Consider the following 22,753-nt stretch of genomic DNA (forward strand, 5'->3'; position numbering starts at 1 on the left):
ATCAAGTTACGAAATTATGTTTATCACATCTCGTATACCGTATTAAAAATAGCCGAGTAAGCCATTAGAAATTTGGCATATTTTTACGAACATTTCAGCGCATATTTTCTAGTTTTTAGGCAAACATCTGAGCCTTATGACTGTGTAATAGAAGAAGAAACCAGAAAAATACAGCACTTTTTTTTTTCTTGTTTTGTTAGATGAAAGATAACTAGATCCTAATCTAAAAATAAGCGTCAGATTTTAAAATTTTGCATTCTTTAAATCGAGCCTTAATGCTTGTTCAATGTTTAATATCAGTCTATGCATTTAGGGCCCGGGCGGTACAAAAGTGTCTATGAGGGCAAAAAGAGGGGTCACGTAATGGCAGGTCAAAGGAAGTGGCAGGGGGAAGACAAAAGATTTTTGGCACGCATTCAAGGGATACCTTTCAACTAAAACGCTCTGAAACGGCTTATAGGAAATCAATGTCATATTAAAGGTATAGCAAACATTTGGCATGTTCAAGGGGGTAAGAATTCTTGGGCAGACCTAGGGCAGGGGAAAGCTGTTTTTGGCTTTTAAATGAAAAGTTTCCCCCTACAGCTATGAAATTATTATAATCTGATCTACTGGACTTACGTTTTTGTGAGTGGCAATATTTCACATCCTATCTCGGATGCATCATCAGGCCAACTAATGTTAAAGCGGCAAAAGCTCGTTGACCTGTGAAGAGGATGTTACGTCACAGGTCGAAGATGAGCAAAACCTCTGAGGGATCTTCTTTATCGCTGAACAATAGGCCCCTGCCAAGTTGTGTCGTAGCCCGTCTCCCTTGTTAAGTGAAGGCTCCTCCCGTTTAACATAAATCGCTTCCTTGACTCCTCTCTCAAACCATCTGCTTTCGCGATCTAATATCTTGACGTCCTTGTTGTCAAATGAATGATTAGTGCTGTCTAAGTGCGAGTAAACCGCAGAGTCTCCGCAACCAGTGCTAGCTCTCCTATGCTGGTACATGCGCTTCGCTAGAGTCTGTTTGGTCTCCCCTATGTAAAGGTCATCGCATCCATTGTCCTTGCACTGAATTGCGTACACAATGTTGCTTTGTTTGTCCTGTGGTTGTTTGTCCTTGGGATGGACCAGCGCTTGTCGCAAGGTGTTCTTTGGTTTGAACGACACTGGAATTCCTTGATCTTTGAAAATTCTGCGACAGTCCAGATACGTAAGGTATAGTCACGTTCCTGCCGCGTTTAGATTCACCGTCACCTTGCGTCACATGTGCGGTGGACACTTTATCAGCTGATTTGGTTTGAGAGAGAGCTTTGTGAAAAGTCCAATCGCGATATCCGCAAAGATTCAAGGCTTTCTGAAGGTGTTCGCGTTCCTTTTCCTTAGCGTTCTCACTTGACGGAATCGTGTCCGCTCTATGAAATAGCGTCCGTATTACTCCGAGCTTATGAATCAGTGGATGGTGGGAATCAAATAACAAATACTGATCTGTGTGTGTGTCCTTTCTGTACACAGATGTTTCTAAGCGACCATCACTTTCCACTGTAACTAAGCAGTCCAAAAAGGCAAGTTTGCCTTCCTTGAGTTCTTCTTGCGTGAACTTAATATGTTCGTTGACACTGTTTATGTGATCAAAGAAGGGTGCTGTTTGATCCTTACGAATCTTCACCCACGTGTCGTCGACATATCGAAACCAGTGCGTAGGGGGTGTGCCGGTATACGATGCAAGAGCCAACCGTTCAAACTGTTCCATAAACAGGTTTACAACAATCGGTGAAACCAGCGATCCCATTGCGCATCCATGGCGTTGTCTGTAGAATTTTCCATCATAGACGAAATAGGTGGTATTAAGACAAAGTTCCAGAAGTTCACAAACTTGGTCTGGACTAAGTTTCGTGCGCTCATTTAAGGTGTTATCCTTCCTAAGAAATTCTCTAACACAGTCTATAGCTTCCTTCGGTGGTACACAGGTGAACAACGCTGACACATCATAAGAGGTAATAGTCTCATTATCATCCAAACGAATATCGCGAACTTTGTTTACGAAATCCTGGGAGTTGATAATATGTTTGCATCCGAGATAGGATGTGAAATATTGCCACTCACAAAAACGTAAGTCCAGTAGATCAGATTATAATAATTTCATAGTTATTTATACCTGGATGAATGATAATCTTCATAATCGTATTTCCCCCTACAGGTAATTATTACACATCCCCTGGTTTTTTTACTGAACATATTTTATGTTTTATTTTTTTACCAATTATTAAAAATTAAGATTCGTAGTAATATCTTAGCCCGAACTATTCTGAATGCTTAAGATTGTGTCAACTCTTTGAAAGTAATTGTAAAATTGTAACTACAAGTGCAAGAAAATATTCTTGTTTCGGGCCCTGATTTACAAACAATGCCTTTAGGCTGCGATCACATAGAAGTATACTATTCGGGTATACGGTGCACGTTTTGCAGGTGCACGCGTATAGCTTAAATCGAGCAAGGCAATTTCATAGTACCGGTTCACATAAGGCTACGATCACATAGAAGTATACTATTCGGGTATACGGTGCACGTTTTGCAGGTGCACGCGTATAGCTTAAATCGAGCAAGGTAATTTCATAGTACCGGGTCACATAAGAGGGCACTATTCGGAAAGGACGTACAATGTATACCTGCGTATAGTATAGTATAGTGAGAATCGTGCGTGTTCGATTTTAGTGCAGCGTTTACCGTCCTAATTTTAAAACTAAACCATATGTGGGTAACAACTCTTTGTTCTGCACATTATGACACCTCATTGAATGCAATGTGACCTCAAGAAGTAAAGTTACAAGCATTTGATTAGACGAAGAAAATTGGTAACTGACCTATAGTCACTATTCGCTATACGAAATACGCTCATTCGATCAGGCTGAGTTCACATAGTATACTCCTATACGAACTTAGCCTGATCGAATGAGCGTATTTCGTATAGCGAATACCGTATACCGTATACTTCTATGTGATCGCAGCCTAATGGGCTTTCACTGCCAGTTAGTTCCAATTTAAGGATTATGATTGGCTGCTTTGTATTATAATTATGGTAAACAGGGCAGTAGTTTACAAACACACAAAATATAGTGCTCTATGTTTCTGGAATTGGGAGTAATGGTTCGAAATGGCCTCAACAAAGACATACTATGTATCTACTTGTATTTCAATCTTTTATTGTAGACAGAAAGCGATGTCCATCACGATGCTCTTGTGCTATTATGTAAAATCACACGATGACGTCACAGGGCTGCAAATCACATGTCCGGGTAATCTGAATACAGTCATAGGAAGTATTCCCGTCATAACACAGTCTCTGTAAGTAAAAAATAAAAAATAAAATAAAATAAAACGCAAATGTAAGAACATTTAAATTGTTTATGCATTGCTTCAAAGTCACGGTTGTTTGATGTATACATAATTGGCTTCATTATTAACTAAATGCAAACTATATTTCTTTATTTGCAAGGGGTATGTGATTAATACTGCCATTAAAACAGCTGGAATAGGTAAAACAAGCAAGAAGGAAATTTTATAAACATATTTCATCAAACAATAAAAGGAATTAGTTGTATCAAAAGCTTGAAAGAGTAATTTCCAGTAACTAAATAGCGCCACCATTTTTGTCATTAATAGATACATTGTATATCCGAAAAAGCTTTAAAAAATGCTGTAAGCGTGAACAATTTTGTAAAAGAGGTGAAATTAAAGCTGAGAATGATTCAAAAGCATCTGAACAAATTAGCATGATATCGCCTTTAGCGGTTAAAGCCTAAAATTTGGGTGTATATGATATTTTGTTTGAAAAACTAATAAGTGATCCCATCAAAAACCGTGAAGTGAAGGATAAATCATCCAAATTGTCATTTGGTATTTTTGAAATGAAATATTTTGCAAAAAACACACAAAATCAACAACAAAAAAACGAAGAAAACAGCAGTATCGACGAAGTTGAAACTCCATTCAAATGCATGTAGTTAATACTGTCAGTATTACAGATTGATATGTAAATGCCTTATTTTGACTTTTAAGACAAAATGAGGTATTTACATATTTAAAAATACATGGCTTTCGGCTGGTCCGGATGAGCAAATCACTGAGAGGGCTTTTATGTATGTTAACTTGTCAGATAAAAATGGAAATTAGTTTTTCAGAGATGAAGAACTTCCGAGTACACTCTGAAGTGTTTTATACCCCAATATATAAAATAAGGAAATAATATTTAAAATTATGAAGCTTTTGATAGTACAAAATTGCGTGTTCTTTTCTCAACAGGGAGCTTAATGGAGGAGATATAAAGTCATTAAATCCAGGAACATTTAAAGGGTTAGGTCGACTGAAATCACTGTAAGTTAGATCACTTTGTAATAAAACATTCTTTTAAAGAAACCTAGTATAAATATTAACCTCTTATCCTAATTCCTAAAATCCATAAATGATGAGGGTTTTCATGAGTTTTACCAACACCGACGTTACATAAATAGTTAATAAATCACCCCGGGAAATCACCGCAATGTCGGATATATTTCGCTTAACTCACCGTATCGGTACAAGATGCAAATTTTGCAGACGTGCTAAATGAGTAATAAAATTTCATAATCTGAATGTTAATATAGTTTGCCTAGACTGATTGTTACCGCTTTACTTTCAAACATTCTTTTTCAGTAATTTTGCCAACAATAACGTGACACAAATAGCTCCAAGAGCCTTTGATGGATTGAACAACTTGACGTGGTTGTAAGTTTAGCCTTTTTAGGAAACCCTAACCCTAACCCCCTAAGGGCTTTTCGGCGACGGGAAGGGAAAGAAGGAAAGAAAGAACAAAGAGAGAAAAGAAAGAAAGAAGTTGTTTGCTCTGGGTGGGATTCGAACCGAGACCCCTCGCATGCCAAGCACTCGGTCGGCGACACTTTGCCACGGGTTTTCGGTGACGGGAAGGGAAAGAAAGAAAGAACAAAGAGAGAAAGGAAAGAAAGAAGTTGTTTGCTCTGGGTGGGATTCGAACCCGAGACCCCTCGCATGCCAAGCACTCGGTCGGTGACACTTTGCCACGGGTCTTGGGCTTCGCTGGCCAGCGAAACCGTGTCTATATATCACTTAGGGCGATTGCGTTTCACACCACGTGGGATGCACGCACGAACAGCGCATATATCGAGTAGTATTTTGTAGTATACAGGCGGGTTAGGGTTAAGGTGGTACTACACCCCTTGACAAATTTATGACTATTTTTGCATTTTTCTCAAAAAATAAATAAAAATGAGAAAAATGCAAAATTAGTCACACAATTTATCAACGGGTGTAGTACCAACTTAAATCAATGTTTTATAGACCTTACCAACTGACCAAAAAAACCTAATCCGCAGTTTTTACGGCTCATAGCATCATATTGACAGTTTTACTAATGTTATTCATTCATTTTCTTTTTAAATATTAATCAATTAAAGAGATATGTCAAGAAATCAGATTGCATCGATAGAGAGTGCCACCTTCGAGGAATTGTCTATCTTGGAAAATCTGTGAGTATCCCCTACATTAAATGGCTGACTAAAAATTGTGAACACAGTAAAATATAAAATATGATAAAAGGACACAAAGGAACAAAACTTAGGTAGTGAAAAGCTTACATTATTTAATGTTCTCTTTTTCTACAGTTTCTTCCACGATGTACCTGTAAACACGTTACAGACTGACGCATTCAAAGGTTTAGGTCTTCTCAAAACTCTGTAAGTTGGAACCTTTCAGACATTGGACTTATTGTTTATAATCACGTGTTTATCGATATCAATTCTATTGAATATACCACGTCTACAGCTAAAGCGTACCAATTAAAAGAACGATATAATTATTCTATCCTAAAGACTTTAAGTTAATAAACTTTTCGCTACTGTTTTAATGTTTGTTTTGTTGGCTTTTCTTTGTCATGTGGCAGCGTTATGATTCGAAATGAGGAAGCTAAGATGGTCGTTGAACCCAAGGCATTTGATGGACTATCTAATCTGGAAACTTTGTAAGTAGCAGAAAGGAGTTTATAATGACACTCCTTTATTTCATTTGTAAATTTTTGAAAACGATTATTTGCCCCTTTTTAAATATTTCTTGATAAAATATTGTACAATTAGTAGAAATTGAGCAACATGTCCAAACAAATCTGTCATTTTATAGAGAATATACCAAATATGTCTTGACAAATGTGTGATTTTAATATGTGTTGATGTCTTGCGGTAGCCAATCGGCAGCCTTTTGCATTGCTTCTAAAAAGCAGCCAATTTTTTTCATGTCTGAAAGGTAGCCTATTGGCTGACCTTTGTCTTACATCTGAATTGAAAAGGTAGCGATGGTCTAAAATACCGAAGTTTTTATTTTATGTTTATTTCAAAATTCTTAGTCAGTGGGAGTGGTCTAGTTCGTAGACACATTTCTGATTGGACAATCGCATGATTTCGGGTGCCGTCTATCAGGCCGTAGACGACCCCACGTCATCATGCGTCTTGATAATGCGTAACACGCGTGTAGAGGTGCGCGTATGTATCGCACTGGATGCGTAGACTAGTGCGGAATACGCGAACGCGCTAGCAATACGCGCAACAGAATACGTGAAGTTGTAAACAAGTTTCGTTCATTTTATAATGAGTTTTTGCTTTAAAAATTTGTTTACAGTTATTTAAATAATATTTAACTGACTAAGAATGAGAATAAACGATAGGAATTTATATTTTGCCTATCCTCTACCTATGATAGACGACAGGCAGGTCCAATATTTTTATCGTACCGGCTGCGCCGGCATCCACTACTCAAAATATTGGTCCTGCCTGTCGTCTATCACACGGTATAGAGGATAGGCAAAATAAAAATTCCTATCGTTTATTCTCTAATTATTGTTGTCAGTTCTGTTGTATGGAGTTTTTAAAAGCTTATTTGAATAATAATTTCGATACTTATTAGTATAATTATTGCATTTTAAATACAAACACACTTGCCAGAATAAAATCATTAAAAAAAATTAACCAAGACTTTATGATGTATTGTTTCTTGCCAGATATATCGATGATCACCGTCTATGCTGTCACTTTTCACGCGTCGTACACTGTGTAACACTTGAACCACAACCACCCCTTTTTAATTGCGGCAGTCTTATGCAAAATTATGTGCTCAGAGTCTCAATGTGGGTTTTAGGTATTAGCGCCCTCGTCGGTAATTTGTTCTCCGTTATCTGGAGGTTGGCGGAAAAGACTCGTAATCAGACACAAGCAATACAAACATTTCTTATAGGAAACTTAGCCCTGGCTGATTTCTTCATGGGGATTTATATGCTGATTCTTGCATCGGCAGATATTTATTATGGCGATGGATACTTTAACTATTCCGATGAATGGAGAAGTGGTTACGTTTGTCGGTTTGCAGGGTTCTTGTCTCTCTTCGCCAGTGAGGGTTCGGTATTTTTTCTGACTTTAATCAGTTACGAGAGGTTTTTGGGTGGTGTGTTCCCGTTTAGCAGTGCTCGTTTAACCAAGGGATCAGCAAAGACTGTCGGTGCGCTTTTGTGGCTGTTCACCTTTGTTCTTAGCCTAGTACCTGTTCTTCTTGCAGGACCTGATTCTGATTTCTATGATCTTTCCGACGTTTGCATTGGTCTCCCTTTGATCACAAGGCCTGCTACATTTGAATTTGAAGCAAGTGACGTAGGTAATGAATTGACCTTTGACCTTCCTGTCAGTCAAGATTCAAAACCGGCTTGGTACTTTTCTATCGTCATATTCCTCGGAGTAAACCTTGTCTGTTTTGTGTTTATTCTCATTTGCTACATCGCGATATTTTGGAGTCTTAAAAAATCTATGGCAAAATCTGGTCGATCTACTGACACTCAAGAAGAGATGAAAATAGCGATAAAGATGGGCATAATCGTGGGTACAGATTTCCTGTGCTGGGTCCCGGTTATAATCATGGGCATCCTTTCTCAGACAGAATTGGTTGTTATCCCACTTGAAGCGTACACGTGGTCTGTTGTCTTTGTCCTGCCCATCAATTCGTCTCTCAATCCCTACCTTTACACCATATCGTCTTTGATTAGTGATTGGCGTAGCAAGCATCCTTCTAAGAAGAAACAAAAGCTGACAGAGAGTAGCATGGGTTCGTCGACCAAGAATGAATCAAAAGAAACACTTAGTTCGTCTATTAGTCAGACGACTATTACCAAATAATAAGACAATTGAAGTGACAAAAATCAAAATGTCGAAACTAAATGTGTTTTAAGAACAATATTTCATTTGATCAGTGGAAAATAATGCCTTTACGTGGCTATCAGCAACATGTAAATACAATGTAGGTAGCTTCATACGTAATCACGTGAAAAATAGTTTATTCGTCACCATGAAACAATGCGCGTGTTTTTATCGACATTAGATAAATGAAAACTGATGTATATCAAGATGAAGCACTTCATATAAAATGATTTAAATAACCATTCCACCGTACTACAGTCTGCACAATAAAAGTGATAATCAATTTTGTGACATGGCTCCGCAACCACAATAATGGAACATTTCGAAAAACAATGTAATAACCAGACGCCGAAGGATCTTAAAGTTCTCAATATACGATTTTTGTCAAATATTAATTTGGTTATATTTGTAACTTTGCTAAATATTATAAAATATTATTCGTAACAACAAGTTTTCTGGTCATTTTAAGCCAAAAAAAGCTGTTGGAGTTCTATTAATTCAAAATATAAACTTGTTATGTTGTCCATAAAACACAACGAATTGAACTGAATCCAAATACTGTATTAAAGCTGATGTTTTGAACCAAACTGATTTTAAAAGGTCGTACATAATTGCTTTAATTTGAGATATAAAATGCAGAAAATACTGAAAAAAGTTTTGAAACAATAACCGATGGTAGGTACCAGATCCAAAAAATTCAAATTAACGATTTCCGCCACCAATCATGCATTGATTGAATACTCATGATTTGTTCAAATCAATGTAAAATTGAAAAGTGCAATTTTTGAATCTGTAATTTACTTTCATTTTTATTCCGTAACTTGACGATTTCTTCATTTTGTCGTCACCTGATATTTCAAATTAGAAAAAAACACTCTAGCGCACATTATGGTTTATACGTTGATTTTCGGAATCTACCCTCACTTTGGCTGAGTGATCATGTTACACAACGTGTAACTTATTTATTGAGCAGACAATAGCTAGCGGGAGGGGTGCTGAAAAAGTAATAGCAACGTGCCCCTCTGACAAAAAATGAAAGACAAAATCGGGAAGGCAAAGAAAAAGAAAAGAGCTCAAAGACTTTGCATGCACACTCTCTCTAAAACGGTATACGTACGTATATATATAAGAAAGCTGGATACGCCTCTGTTTACAGGCTGTAGCCCGGGGGCTATAGTTGAAAAGGTCTTGGCATATACTATAAGCCCAGGATAAGGCTACATTGTGTAATTTTAGTAGAATAGGAGAATCGATTAAGCATTCAAACATATGTAGATTAGATATCAATAAGATAGTAAGGTGTAAATGCCCGGGGCGGGGGTCACTCCCATTATGGCATGTACACCATCCGCGATAATAAAAACGCGTAAAAAGGGTAGTTTTTCGTGGGTAGGCACGATACGCGAGTATCGTGTTAAGGGTGTCCAAAACATGAAAAATCGGAAAAAAGGGTAGCAAAATTGCAATGGCTAATACACGGAAATGAAATTTAGGATATGAAATTTGTTGCAATTTGTGAAAACAGGCGCATGTTACCTGTTTAGGGTATGATTTTAGGGTTAATTCCTTGTTTTAGGGTGCTTTTCAAAGGTTGATTATCGCGGATGGTGTACAGGCCACATTGGGAGTGACCCCCGGGTGTAAATGTCAGTAATGGAATAAAAGAATAACATGATATGTTCAAAATGCTGATAGTAATTTACGACAGAGAATCATACACGGAATAAACCGTTTCTTGCAGAGCGTGTTTATAGTGGCTGTATAGGGAAATATTACACTGCAATACCAATTCGTTTGTTTCCAAGTAGCCATAAAATGACATGGAATTGTAAAGTAATTTAATTTTAATAATATGAACTATATAAATGGTGTTAAAGTAAATAAATTGATGAATTATTTACTGATTTAGATGTCGTAAGTCCCACATATACGACAGTGTTGCACTCAAATGGAAATGGGGTTAGAGTTCATCACTCTCGTATGTGCCACATACGATAATGTTGCACTCAAATAGAAATGAGTGTAGATTGCAACACTATCGTATTTGCCACATACGACAGTGTAGCATAAGTATAAGAATATGCGTAATATGGGCTCAAATTTCCTTTAATTTAATTTTATTTTATGTTACTTTTAGGTAAGTTTAAACTTATTTTGATTTATTGTGGCACATAATTATAATATTTACAATAGCAAGAAATCTTTTGCCCTTGTGTTATCTGTCAAGATACTACTGAATCTAAAAATAAAAACACTTTTCATCTATATTACCAGTCATGGGAGCTATATGATCTTAGCCAGCTTGATGTCAACGCCTACCGCCGTCATCGTCACAGTCAGTGATGTGTTTGAGACTGTTTAGCACTTACGATGATGTAGCATTTTGTTGTTTAGGTCCAAGATAGTAGCGTATGGGACACATACGATGGTCTCGCAACAGATGAACGACGAAAATTAGCGTGCAAGAATTTCGTAAGTGGCATATACGATAGTTGTGCAGGCATTAATAGAATCGCAGGCATTAATACAATCGCGAGTCATTCTCTTTGAACTGTCGGTGCCGTTTGAGCCGAACATAGGTAAATCCAATTCTATCAAACATGACCGGTTCGCCTCCCTGGTGTCCGACATTACCGACGCCGGGTATGATTGCTCGTTAATTGCCATCGAAGTCGGCTCTAGAGGCTTGATCGACACCGGCAACAAATAGACCGACTCGTCTGTTTAAACAACTTAACTCCCCCCAACAAATTCACGGTATTAAAAGACCAAATTACCAAGTCTGTTCTCATGTCATCATATTCAATCTTCAACTCGAGACATGAGCCAAAGTGAAATGTCCAAGAAGTCATAACTTTTTCTTCCCGCCATTATATATCTCGTCATTGTTAATATGTATTTGCTGTTTGTAATTGTGTTTACACTTGCCTGAGATCGGTATGGATCTTAGTTGATATTGGGGTTATATGTTTTTCTTCTTTTGGTTAATAAAGATAATTAAATAAAAGCCATATTTTATTTTATTATTTTGAAACTTTAAATCTGGTTTACAATGTGTGTTTTATATTGCATTCATAATTCGTCAACACCTTAAATTGGCCAAAAATGTCACTTACGATAGTGTAGCACTCCGTCGACGAATTTATTTCGTAGTACTTAGCTCCAAATCGATGTATTTCTGAAGAAATCGTGACAACACCCCCCCCCCAAAAAAAACCGCCAAGAAACAACAAACAAAAACAAAAAACAACAGTCGATTTGTTACACGGAAAAACGTGTTTAAGTGACCGCTTATTGATTCGAATTTCAACCAGCCTAATCATGAAGCTCCCGTGGTCGAGTGGTTAAGGCACAGGTCTCGTACACCTGAGGTCCTGGGTTCGATTCCCAGGCGGGATCACTTTTTCTACTTGTCTCCTTTATTATTTGCGACGGCGAACCTGGTAAAAAGATCATGTTTAGTCGATTTGTTGTTACCAATTTTAGCGAAATTTTACCCGCCGGGAATTTAGATCTTGATCAATTTTTTTGCTCCAAGATTAAGTAAATCTGAACAAGTTCGGCGCGACGCGCAGAAAATTCGCCAATTTCAGGCTGAAACGATCAAGTAGGTATATCGTGAACCTTGTATCCGTATAAACCAAAGAAAGGAGACCTTAGTGGGCCCATAAAAAAAAATCCTAGTGTGCCCGTAACGTAAAAAAGCAAAGAAAAGAGACATAAGTTGGTCCGTATGGTAAAGCAAAGAAAAGAAATCTTAATTTCAAGGTCCCTTTTCTTTGCTTTTACGGACCCATTAAGGCACGTTTCTTTACTTTTTACGACCTCCCTAAGACCCCGGGCCCGGGGTAACGCATCCCTTCTCCATCTCCCCCCCCCCCTTCTTCCACTCCCCCTTGTCGGCGGCACAAACGGGAGCTCAAATACAACTTTTATTCCATGTGAAGTAAAAATAAACTAGGTAGATGGCATTTCTTAAGTACTTTTTGCCAAAGTTGGGTTTTGTCAGTCCAATAACACCCATAATCTCTAAGAAAAGCTTAGAAATGTACGAAACCTCTGGAAGAAAAACTTGTTTACTTTTTAACTTGTTCAACTCTCCCCCATCGACCATTTATAGGCCTCGGGATCGTAGAACTCAGTGTATTATACTTTTTGGTATAAACTACGGTGACATGAAAGTAGGCCACCAACGACAGACTTATACGACTAATGATTCAGATTTGATAGACAACATCAACTACCGCCCACGGTTATAGCTGTTCGATTATAATTTGTACAATAGGTTATTATTATAACTATAGTTATTTGCCCTCATTTTGCAATTTTGTCCACGGCAAATTCACCGTGACCTTTTCAGACATAAACCCGCTTAGTGAAGATTAAACAAAATATGCAGTACTAAACCATTGTAGTAATCGATTGTCCAATGCAAATTTCTTACCACGTGATAACATTAATCCAATGAGCGATCGAACTGTCCGCTACGGTCGACTAATCCACTCGATAATTATGCTGTTGACATGTACGGGCGGAGCTCCACTGACTGAGTTTTGCGGTATTTTCACTGGTTTGCTATCATTTACTTATCAAGGCGGTCCCCGTTATTGTAAGGACTATGCTAATAATTTAAAGATTGACATGTAGAGAATAAACCATACTTGATTGACAGAAAGTACTAAATTTGTAGCTATTACGGTTTCGTGGCACCCATCTTCCAAATGCGACAAAGTCAAGGCGGTCCGGTGAAGCAAAATGTGCATTGGATTAACACGGGAGTTTGGATAAGATGTAGAGTTTCTTTCTCATACAAATGTATGGTCCCCCGTTATTAAAGCTTGTATCGGGTTAAAATTCAGACATAGAAATTGAAACATAGAGCAATTACGAAAATCATAGCTTTTATACTTTTTGATATATGACGCTAACTAGTTCATCTCCTATATCTACAACACAGCGCTACCTGTACGAGTCAATTGCATATTGTTAGTGCCCTTGTGTTGTGTGCATACATGTAGTTAACAATAACTGCATGATGTATTGTTTCCTCCCAGCACAAATGTGTTATGATTACAGACCAGTTCATCGCAACTTTTAAATCCTTTGATTTTTGGTTCAATAGAGAAACTGTAACTCAGAACTTGAAACAAGGGACTTTTTCAATAAGTAACACGTTTATTTGTTTAGTCCTTCATTTTGTTTACCTAAAGGGATTAAATCCACTTTGTATGAACAGTTATGAGAAAATCAATTTTAAATAAGAATTTGATTGATTTGCTTTGATTTATTGATAATCCAGGCAAGCATACACAAAAAAGCAGAAAAAAATATAATAGTCAACGGGGTTTTATAAAAAAAAACGATTAAAAAAACCCCACACACATCATATTTCTGATAAAGGTACATACAACCACGCAATTTGCGCGAAAAAGAAAACAAACTAAAGACAATTTCACTGGAAATATGTGACCCGGCAGCAAAAAATGAGCCGTAAATACCCTAAATTGTATTCTGAGTTACGATGTAAAATGTGTACGAAGGTCATATTCATTGGTAACTTAAGCTGGCCCGACATCCGTCTCATTTCGATAGTCAAAAACTAATCAATAATCCTATTGTTGAAGTAGATAATAAGCTTCTACCTTAGATGGCTATAGAACTATTAATAGCTCTGGTCTTTGTTTGCTTATATTGCTAAATCCTGTTCAATGAGAGAACTTTCTTAAACCTCGTTGACTTGGGGATGATTTGAAATGACCGCCAATTATGACTGTTTGATATTTATTGCCAACAATATGGAAAAAGAGACACATGTAAAAACGTAAAAACCTATAGTTTTGTTGAAGGAGCAAAGTTTAACAAACCATAACCCCGCTTTTGGATATCGTTTGAAGGCAAATGATATACCATTTTAAAGTTTATGATGTTTATTTTTAAACACGAAATAAAACAAAATTGACCGGGGGAGGAATTTACGGCTCATTCGCAGTGGACGGTCACATATTGTTACGAATCGTTAATCTGACTCAAGGCCAAAACACCTTTTCCCAAATCCACTTCATAATGTACGACAAAACACACTGATTAATTAAGTTAACAACATCTAAGTCTTTTAATCAAAAGAAAAGTATGGGTTAACAATACTTTAGTGAGTCAACATAAACACATACAATCAATTATACACATACCCTATTTAAATGATTTTAAAGCTGTTGCTTAATTTGATGCCTCATGAAATAGATTTCAATTATAACCAAAGATAAATAATCAAATTAAATTACTTAAAGCACATCACAATATCATTTGGTAAGCTGGACCACAACATAGGGAACGCGACAAATAGGAAATTTTGAAAAGCGTCAGAAAATTTATACTGACTCTGGATGAAAGAGTATTTTAAAAGCTAAAAAGCTTGATATAGTCAGCCTAGCTGATATTGTATTTATTCCACAGTCGTCCACAGACATCCAACAGCAAATATAATGCAAGGATGTTGCACTGGCCACTTCGTTTTTGGGGTCTATGGGGTAAACACAAATTTGGGGTCAACGGTCATTAAGGGTGCATTTCCGGCACATAACTAAATACCTTCAAAATACTTCCTTTTCCTACAGATTACATGGTACATCGTATTTTCTATCAAATTAAAGATGCCATAATGTTGACGCTAAAAAACTTTTTTTTTCACTGTATTTTCTATGTACTCTCTTTATTGTCGGACAAAATTGAATCGAATCTCTTTTGGTAACAGATTGACAAATTTTCAGAAAACCCTTTTTTATATATTGGGGCACCTAAAAGACAACTTTCCGAATTTTTCGTTTTTTGTGAACAATTTTGAATATTTTCGACACAACATCAATTCATTCGTGTGCAATTATAAATAAAGATAATCCCCCTAATTTCAAGCTTTTTTGTTTTCATTAGATATTTGGTATAAGAACATTCGTATCAATTATTTACCACCATTCTGGCTTCAAAATATAGGATTAAATTCAAATTTACTGAGGGCATAACTTGCTACAGATGTGGAACAATGTTAAAATGTGTATTTCGTGACTCTCTTTTTCATCATCTGTATATTCAACAAAAAGCAAATTTAAAAAGTTGTACATGTAATAAATTACGAACACCTTTATTATTTTTTAATAAGCTGACTTGCAAGATAATTTAACTGGGCCTTTGTCATCGCTTTTGTTCAGCTTTTATTAAAAGGATATTTCAAAGGAATCTGCAGCAACCTTTACAGACACTAACCAATTAAGTATATTGTGGATTTCTTTCTCCATTTGTAAATCAACGCCAAGATAACGACACGCAAAAGCATCATAGAGTGGATACAGATGTAAGTACACTCATTGCATTGTTTATTTGTATTATTACAGCTTCGTTTTTATGTAGATATGGATAAATATACTCATTAAGTTACGTATTCATTAAACGTACATTTGCTTGCCTGTTTCTTAATCCTGATCTAACCGGTGTAATGTGTTTTGGTTAAGCACTCTACTAACCATACTAACGGTTTGGAGGTACCAGTACCCCATGGTGTCGGGATAGTTGTTGTCTCCTCTATCCAGTGGTACCGAAATAAGTACAAACATCCACAAAACGCAAGCCAAAATTACTCTTTTTACTAAAATTATCGCTGCAACATTCTTGTACAAACGTAAGTTCGCGGAATTTTTCACTAAAATTATATGAAAATCATTCACCAAACATACTTTAAAAATTGCTTAATTAATATATGCTTTATGCATTCCAAATCAATCGACCCTTATATGTTAATTTACATCATTACTGACTGATGAGAACAATTCGTATTTGAAAAACAGTTTAATAATACGACTTTTGGATTTGGTGCCCGATTGGGCGCTTTTTTCTTCTAGGTGGTATGCGCACGATACTTATATCAGTTATAGCTTTTAACAATGGCTTCCACATGGTGCTCACTAACTTTTGGATTTGGTTCCCAATTGAGCGGTTTTTTTTTTTTTTTTATAAGGATGATACTTATATCAATAATTGCATATCGTCGCTGGGCAGGAAAAACCTCATATGTGTGTTTGGCCTTTAAAATCAAAACCTCATATGTAGCAAAAAAGGGCCAATGACAAAACCTCATGTAGCAAATTAATGTTGAAATTTACAATAGACACAAACAAATGAACAATTGGTTAAAACAGTTCACTTTATTTTGCACAAATAGCAGTCTTTTTGTTTTAGTTATACAAAGGCGAAATCTTTTTGAACTAAACTACTGTTTGATTTGATGAGATTTCTGCTTGAAATTGAGGTGACCAAAAATTGCATATATGATGTTTAGTACTGGGGCCCACTTTTTACATATGAGGTTTAGCATTTGACCTTTGAATTTACATATGAGGTTTTTCCTGCCAAACGACGATATAATAATGCTATAATGTTTTATTTGTATGAGATTGATGAAAAACAAAGATTGATTGATTGATTGATTGATTGATTGATTGATTGATTGATCAATTAAAGCTTATATCAAGGACTCTCACATGGTAGTCACCAACTTTGGGATGTGGCGCCCTATTGGGCGTTTTTTAAATAAAAATTTTAGGTGCTATGAGCATGAGATTTATACCAAATGAAGCTTAAAGGGCGTCCACATGGTGGTCACCAAATTTCCGTTTGTGGGCAGTGGAAGGAGATAAGTTGGGTTACGGGCATTGATATTCGAGGATTTTTTGGTGTTTTGTTGTTGTTGTTGTTGTTGTTGATGTAGGAAAATAATACCCTAAACACACAACACCATATGCTTATCATAGAGCGTTAGTCTTTAATTACAGTTCAATGATGCCTTTGAAAGATAGCAAGACTGCGTTTTGAAAACTATGCCATAGCAGAGTGGAAGTAGATTTTCGCGTACGTTGGTGTGCACTCTTTATAGCGCAAAATACAAGGGCGCAAAATACAAGTTTCAACCGTCATCCTGATGTGCAATTCTCATCGTTTTGAAAGAATTCTTATTGCAAATTTTCCACTGGTGTTATGAAACATTATTGACCCTATTAACAGGTGATGATTGACTTTGCCACTTGATGAATCGTTTATTAGTCTACGTATACCATATTATACATTTTGGAAGTCAACTAACGCGACCGGTCAGAGAGTTGTTACTATTTACAAACCGTATGTTGAACCTGGCTGAAAAATATCAAGGCAATTTATAGCGACGTTGGTGGCGCGTTAACACGTATGAAAAACAGAGTTTTAACAATCAGTTACAATCACCTGACGTTAATGCCGATAGATTGGTAACACATGATGGGTATGATTGGTTTCCTCTGTGTTATACTTGGTATAGTATCATCTGGAGCCAGCTTTGAATCGGTTAACAAAACAGATGATTCGAAAGGTAAGAGCGATATTTTTATCTACATAATATGAACACCAAATACAGAACTTGTAACGAGATGTGTTGTTTGACGCTCAAAATGATTGATAGCCAAATGTAATTGCCTTTTTTTGAGCAACATGACAACTGGCACGTATTGTAACTCTCACTCTGGTACCATACCCCAACACCAACGCTACTACTACCACCACCACCAACACCAACACCCCACCACCACCACCAACACCAACACCACCATCACCACCACCACCACCACCACCACCACCACCACCACCACCACCACCACCACCACCACCACCACAAACGGGTGATACTTTCTGTATAAATCAATATTCTTTCATCTATTTTCAGAATGCGGTGGTTATTTTATTTTGGATTCCGGCGGTACGGTCACAATAACATCGCCATTGTATCCTACTTACTATCCTGACAATGTGGAATGCACTTGGTACTTCAGTGCAGATAAAATAGGAGTATGGAATGTCCTATTCCATCAATTCCTGACGGCAAACTCCAACTATGCTAGTGATTATCTTAGTATTGGACAAGGGAGTAACGTGTCATTGTCAGACACACTTTTGCGTTTGCATGAATTCTTTGCACCTGGTTATGATGTATCCATTGTTTCAAATCAACTTTGGATTCATTTTGCATCGTCTAACCATCATCGACATACGGGGTTTAACATTACTGTGTCGCGAAATGAAAAACAAGGTAAGTATTAAAAATTACGGATGCTATTCTGTCTTCTGAAGTGCAATGGTATTTTGTAGAACATACGAAAAGATATACTCTCGCATGATTATAAGCAATGTAGAATGCAACAATCACAGCGGTAATTCCGATGTTGCAAATAAAAAACCCTAATAGAGGAAAAAAGCATCAAAATGAATGCAACAGGAGCAGCAAATGAGTAGAAATGCTACTAAAACTACTACTACAAATAAAATGTGATAATGATATTTTTGTTTCATGTATTGTAAAACTTAACATATTGGTAATTTGGTCAGCTGCTATCTCGAATAATTTGGTATAGGTGAAAGATATCAGCATATATATCTGAGTATTCTGTATGAAGTGGCGTGTTCACAAATTTGTACAAATTGTTGCATGTTGTCACAGATGGTTAAAAGCATACGGGTCTAATGTCCTTGTGTGGACGTTGTTATCTAATGACTGCGTGCCTGAAACTAAATTTTCAACCACTTTAGAAACAAAGATATATGCGGAAATGGGTTTATTCCTTGTTTGAGATTGAATTGGTCTGCACGCATCGAACTACTTACTTTTGTCATATATTATCACTTGATCTTTTTTCTTAGTTCCTTTACTGTTTAAATGTGCACATTTCTATTAATGCAAATCGATATGAAGTTTAAGAAAAAGAAACTATTAGAATTCTAAAGTGACTTTTAACAGGATCATTTTTAAATGATCCTGTTAAAAGTCACTTTTAAAAATGACATTAATTGTGTTTATTATTAATGTTATTCTTATTCTTATTATTCTTATTCTTATTATTATTCTTATTATTCTTATTCTTATTCTTATTATTCTTATTCTTATTCTTATTCTTATTCTTATTCTTATTCTTATTCTTATTCTTATTATTATTATACGTTACAGAGAGTTAAAAAAAAGATTATTAAAATAGTACTTCTTTGTTTCAGGTAACTGCACTGACCATGTCTACTGTGACAACGGATCCGGCTGCGAAGGTATTTTACATTATCGTACTTCGGTCTTTCAAACTGACCATGGAGACATTTGCGGTACGTGTAGTTTACATACAGACTCGTAACCAGGATTTATGTGAGGGTTGGGGCTGATTTTGAAAAAATGTACCTATTTTTTTCAAAATTTTTGTGGATTTTTTTTCTCCAAAATTTAGACTTTTTTGACCAAAAAGGCATGAAAAAAATCCCCAATTTTTTTCGCTCGCTACGATCGCAAATGGGACTTAATGTGTTAAAAGGGGGCCTTTTGGGGCATTTTGGGATTTGGGGGTTACATAACCCTAAAATGAACAACTTATAGGCCTACACAATTAATATCATTTTTTTCCATGTCTTAATAATCATTAATTTTACGCTACCAATGATTTAACAAAAGCTGTATCTGTCCTCCCATTTAAAGTCTGTAATTCCTGTCAACATTCAATTTAGGAGTTGATTTTATTTGTTTTTAAAAAGTGGGGAACTCGATCGATAGCGCCATCCCCAACTTTACTTCACCAAAACTAAGATTTTTTTCTCATTACCCCAATAAAATGTAACATCCTACATAATACGTTTGACGTAGCCCCATTGGTCGTGTGCACTATCGTAAGGGTCATTCCCAGCAAAGCAAAAACGTTTTCACATTGTTCTTTTTGAAACGTTTTCTACCATGATGCTATTTATATATTAACATAATAGTTTGCAAGATATTAATTTTATATAAGATAAGAAAATGTTTACCAGAAAACGTTTTAAATATTGGTTTATCTAAAGTGCATGTAAAGGGTATTAAACGTTTTCGTAACATTTTCAAAAACAAGTACTCTTCCATAATACTATTTAAATGTTGACAAAATGGTTTGCAAACATAATTTTTAAAAATCCTACAATAACATTTTGACAACAATTAAGTGTTTGTAAGTGTTTTTCATACGAAACGCATTGCGCATACAACACGACATTTTAATGTTTTTAAAACGTTTTAACCAAAACTAAATCGCAAAGTATACCCCGTTTAAAACGTTTTAAAAATGATTTGTGTTTGCTTGCTGGGTTATTATACAAGCTATCTATAGCAAGCGTGCTGGAGCAATATACGACGTAACTCACAAATAATTAGAAAAAGCACCTCTGCTAACCAATGACCACCCCAGCCAACACAAAATCGTTTTAAAAACGTTTTTAATAAGTTATATTTTGGCTTTTGGTTTACATAAAAAACGTTTTAATAACATTAAAATGGTGGGTTATATAAAGGTCATGAAAAACGTTTTAAAACGTTTTGTATGAAAACACACTACAACAATATTTTTAAAATGTTTTCAAAAATGTTATTGTAAACTGTTTTTGCAAATATTTTTTCAACATTTAAATAACATTATGTTAAAATATTTGCACTCAGCAAACACAGAAGTGTTCTTAAAATGTTTTTTTCAAAACGTTTTAATAACATTTAAACGTCGGGTTATATAAAGGTCATGAAAACGTTTTTAAAACGTTATTGCAAATATTTTGGGCAAACATTTTTCGCAAAATATTTTTTCAACCTCAATAACATTCTGTTTAGAATGTTTTGTATCAAGTTTTCAAGAATGTTTTTTGGAATGTTATTAAAACGATTTTATACCCTTTATATAACCTGACATTTAAACGTTTTCTGTAAAACATTTTTGTTTGCTGAGCAGTAGATTATCAAAAAGGTTATGAAAACGTTTTATACTCTTAATATACCCTTTATATAACCCGACATTTAAACGTTTTCTGACAACCTTTTATAACCTTTTGGGAATCATGTCGAAAACGTTTTGTGTTTGCTGGGACAGCATGCATAACACGAAAGACTAACAAGCTCTATTGTGTATTCATGTCAATTTTGTTCGACAGGCCAAATATGAAAACCATTCAATTCTGGTGATCTATAGGAACACGGGTGGTCTTTTGTCCAACCAGCCATCATCTTAATATTTAACAGATTTACTATTGTAATCCTGCAGAATTGTGTGACAACAATGATTTCTGGTGCAATTCTGGATTAGGCTGTGTAGACCAGTCGTTTGTTTGTGACGATGTCTTACATTGTGCAGACGGGTCGGATGAATTTAATTGCTGTAAGGACAATAATAATATGTTTTATTCTTAATATATAAAATGATTTTGCGGGTAGATATAGTGTAAAGATTCGCATAATTTCGGAGAGCCCCACTTCTAAAAATCTCAACCACAATTTTGGAGGTGGGATTTTTACGGAAGGGCACTTTTAGTTTGTACCCAAAATTCCAGTTATGTCTATGTGCACCATCAAGCGAGTCTTTATGGCATGTCACTTCTGTATGTAGTATACATTCAGCTGCCGTCTGAAGTTAAATTTAAAAAAATGTATATTTCAAACTCATGGTGACCCGCATTGTCAAATTGCTAGAAGTTACATTATTCACACCTAAACAGACACAGTGCAATTTATAGGCAGCAGCTTAATCAGCGCCAATATTGCAACATTGAAACACACAACTATACAAACCCACTCCCATCTCCCATAGGCACTGAGGCTAATATGCCTTGCCCAAGGTCACAATACGATGCACAAGCGGGGCTCATACTCGTAACCTATGGATTATGAGTCGGGCGCTTTATCCACTCGGCCACACGTGCTCCACGAATGAAGCAGTGGATTACAAACGTGGCTAAGATAGTAGACTCCGTAATCTCTGTTTCAAACCTCCTCAATCCCTCCTTCTCTCTTAAATTGACCGATTGAAATATTTCAATCTTTTTTGGTTTTCAGTCAAATTCTCTTTGTAGACTGGTTTCGTCTAACCAAGTGTTACTCCTTATGTACTGCTAAATGACATGTGTTGCATAATGTTTGGAATGAGACTTCAAACTGTTTTAGAGTGAACAATTTCAATCTTTCTTTTTTTCAACTGGAAAGGACTTGTCCCGTTTTGGGACGGCAAAAGATTGAAAAACAATGAAAATCAATCCTTTCTCCTGAAAATTCAATCGAAAAAGATTTGCCCCTAAACTTTAATCACTAAACGATTGTAAAACATTGAGAATCCCCCTTTTGATTGAAAAAAGTTTGAAAAATTCAAATCACCCGACAGAATAGACAGTCGAAACCGATTTGTCCCTAATTCGTGACGGCGAGATTGAAAATTCAATCTTTTTGATTGAATATTCAATCGGGCAAATTAAGAGAGTAAGAGAGTTGTCATAGAATTATTGTCTTTGAGGACCTCCTTACAGTATCGACTTCATTTTCTTTGTTATTGCATTACGGTCATCATTTTGACTTCGTTATCATCTTTAATAGATTCTTGTGGCGAAATACACATAAATACCAGCATCGGTGAAACTAAATACTTGACTACACCTAACTATCCAAGCGCTTATCCATCATCTCACGATTGCAC

The 22,753-nt window shown here is 36.1% G+C and overlaps 1 protein-coding gene and 1 long non-coding RNA gene across 2 annotated transcripts; both read left to right on the plus strand.

The window, feature by feature from the left end:
• Positions 1 to 4,291: 4,291 nt before the first annotated feature.
• Positions 4,292 to 6,011, plus strand: LOC140141125 (uncharacterized). The gene is made up of 5 exons (XR_011857353.1): positions 4,292 to 4,362; positions 4,681 to 4,752; positions 5,460 to 5,531; positions 5,667 to 5,738; positions 5,945 to 6,011. It is a non-coding gene; the product is annotated as an uncharacterized lncRNA (long non-coding RNA).
• A 1,164-nt stretch (positions 6,012 to 7,175) lies between these two features.
• LOC140140667 (G-protein coupled receptor GRL101-like) lies at positions 7,176 to 8,213 on the plus strand. The gene has a single exon (XM_072162424.1). The coding sequence runs from the start codon at positions 7,176 to 7,178 to the stop codon at positions 8,211 to 8,213; it is 1,038 nt and encodes a 345-aa protein (XP_072018525.1).
• The last annotated feature ends 14,540 nt before the right edge of the window (positions 8,214 to 22,753 follow it).

This window comes from Amphiura filiformis, chromosome 19 (assembly GCF_039555335.1).
Source record: "Amphiura filiformis chromosome 19, Afil_fr2py, whole genome shotgun sequence".
Classification (NCBI taxonomy): Eukaryota; Metazoa; Echinodermata; class Ophiuroidea; order Amphilepidida; family Amphiuridae; genus Amphiura; species Amphiura filiformis.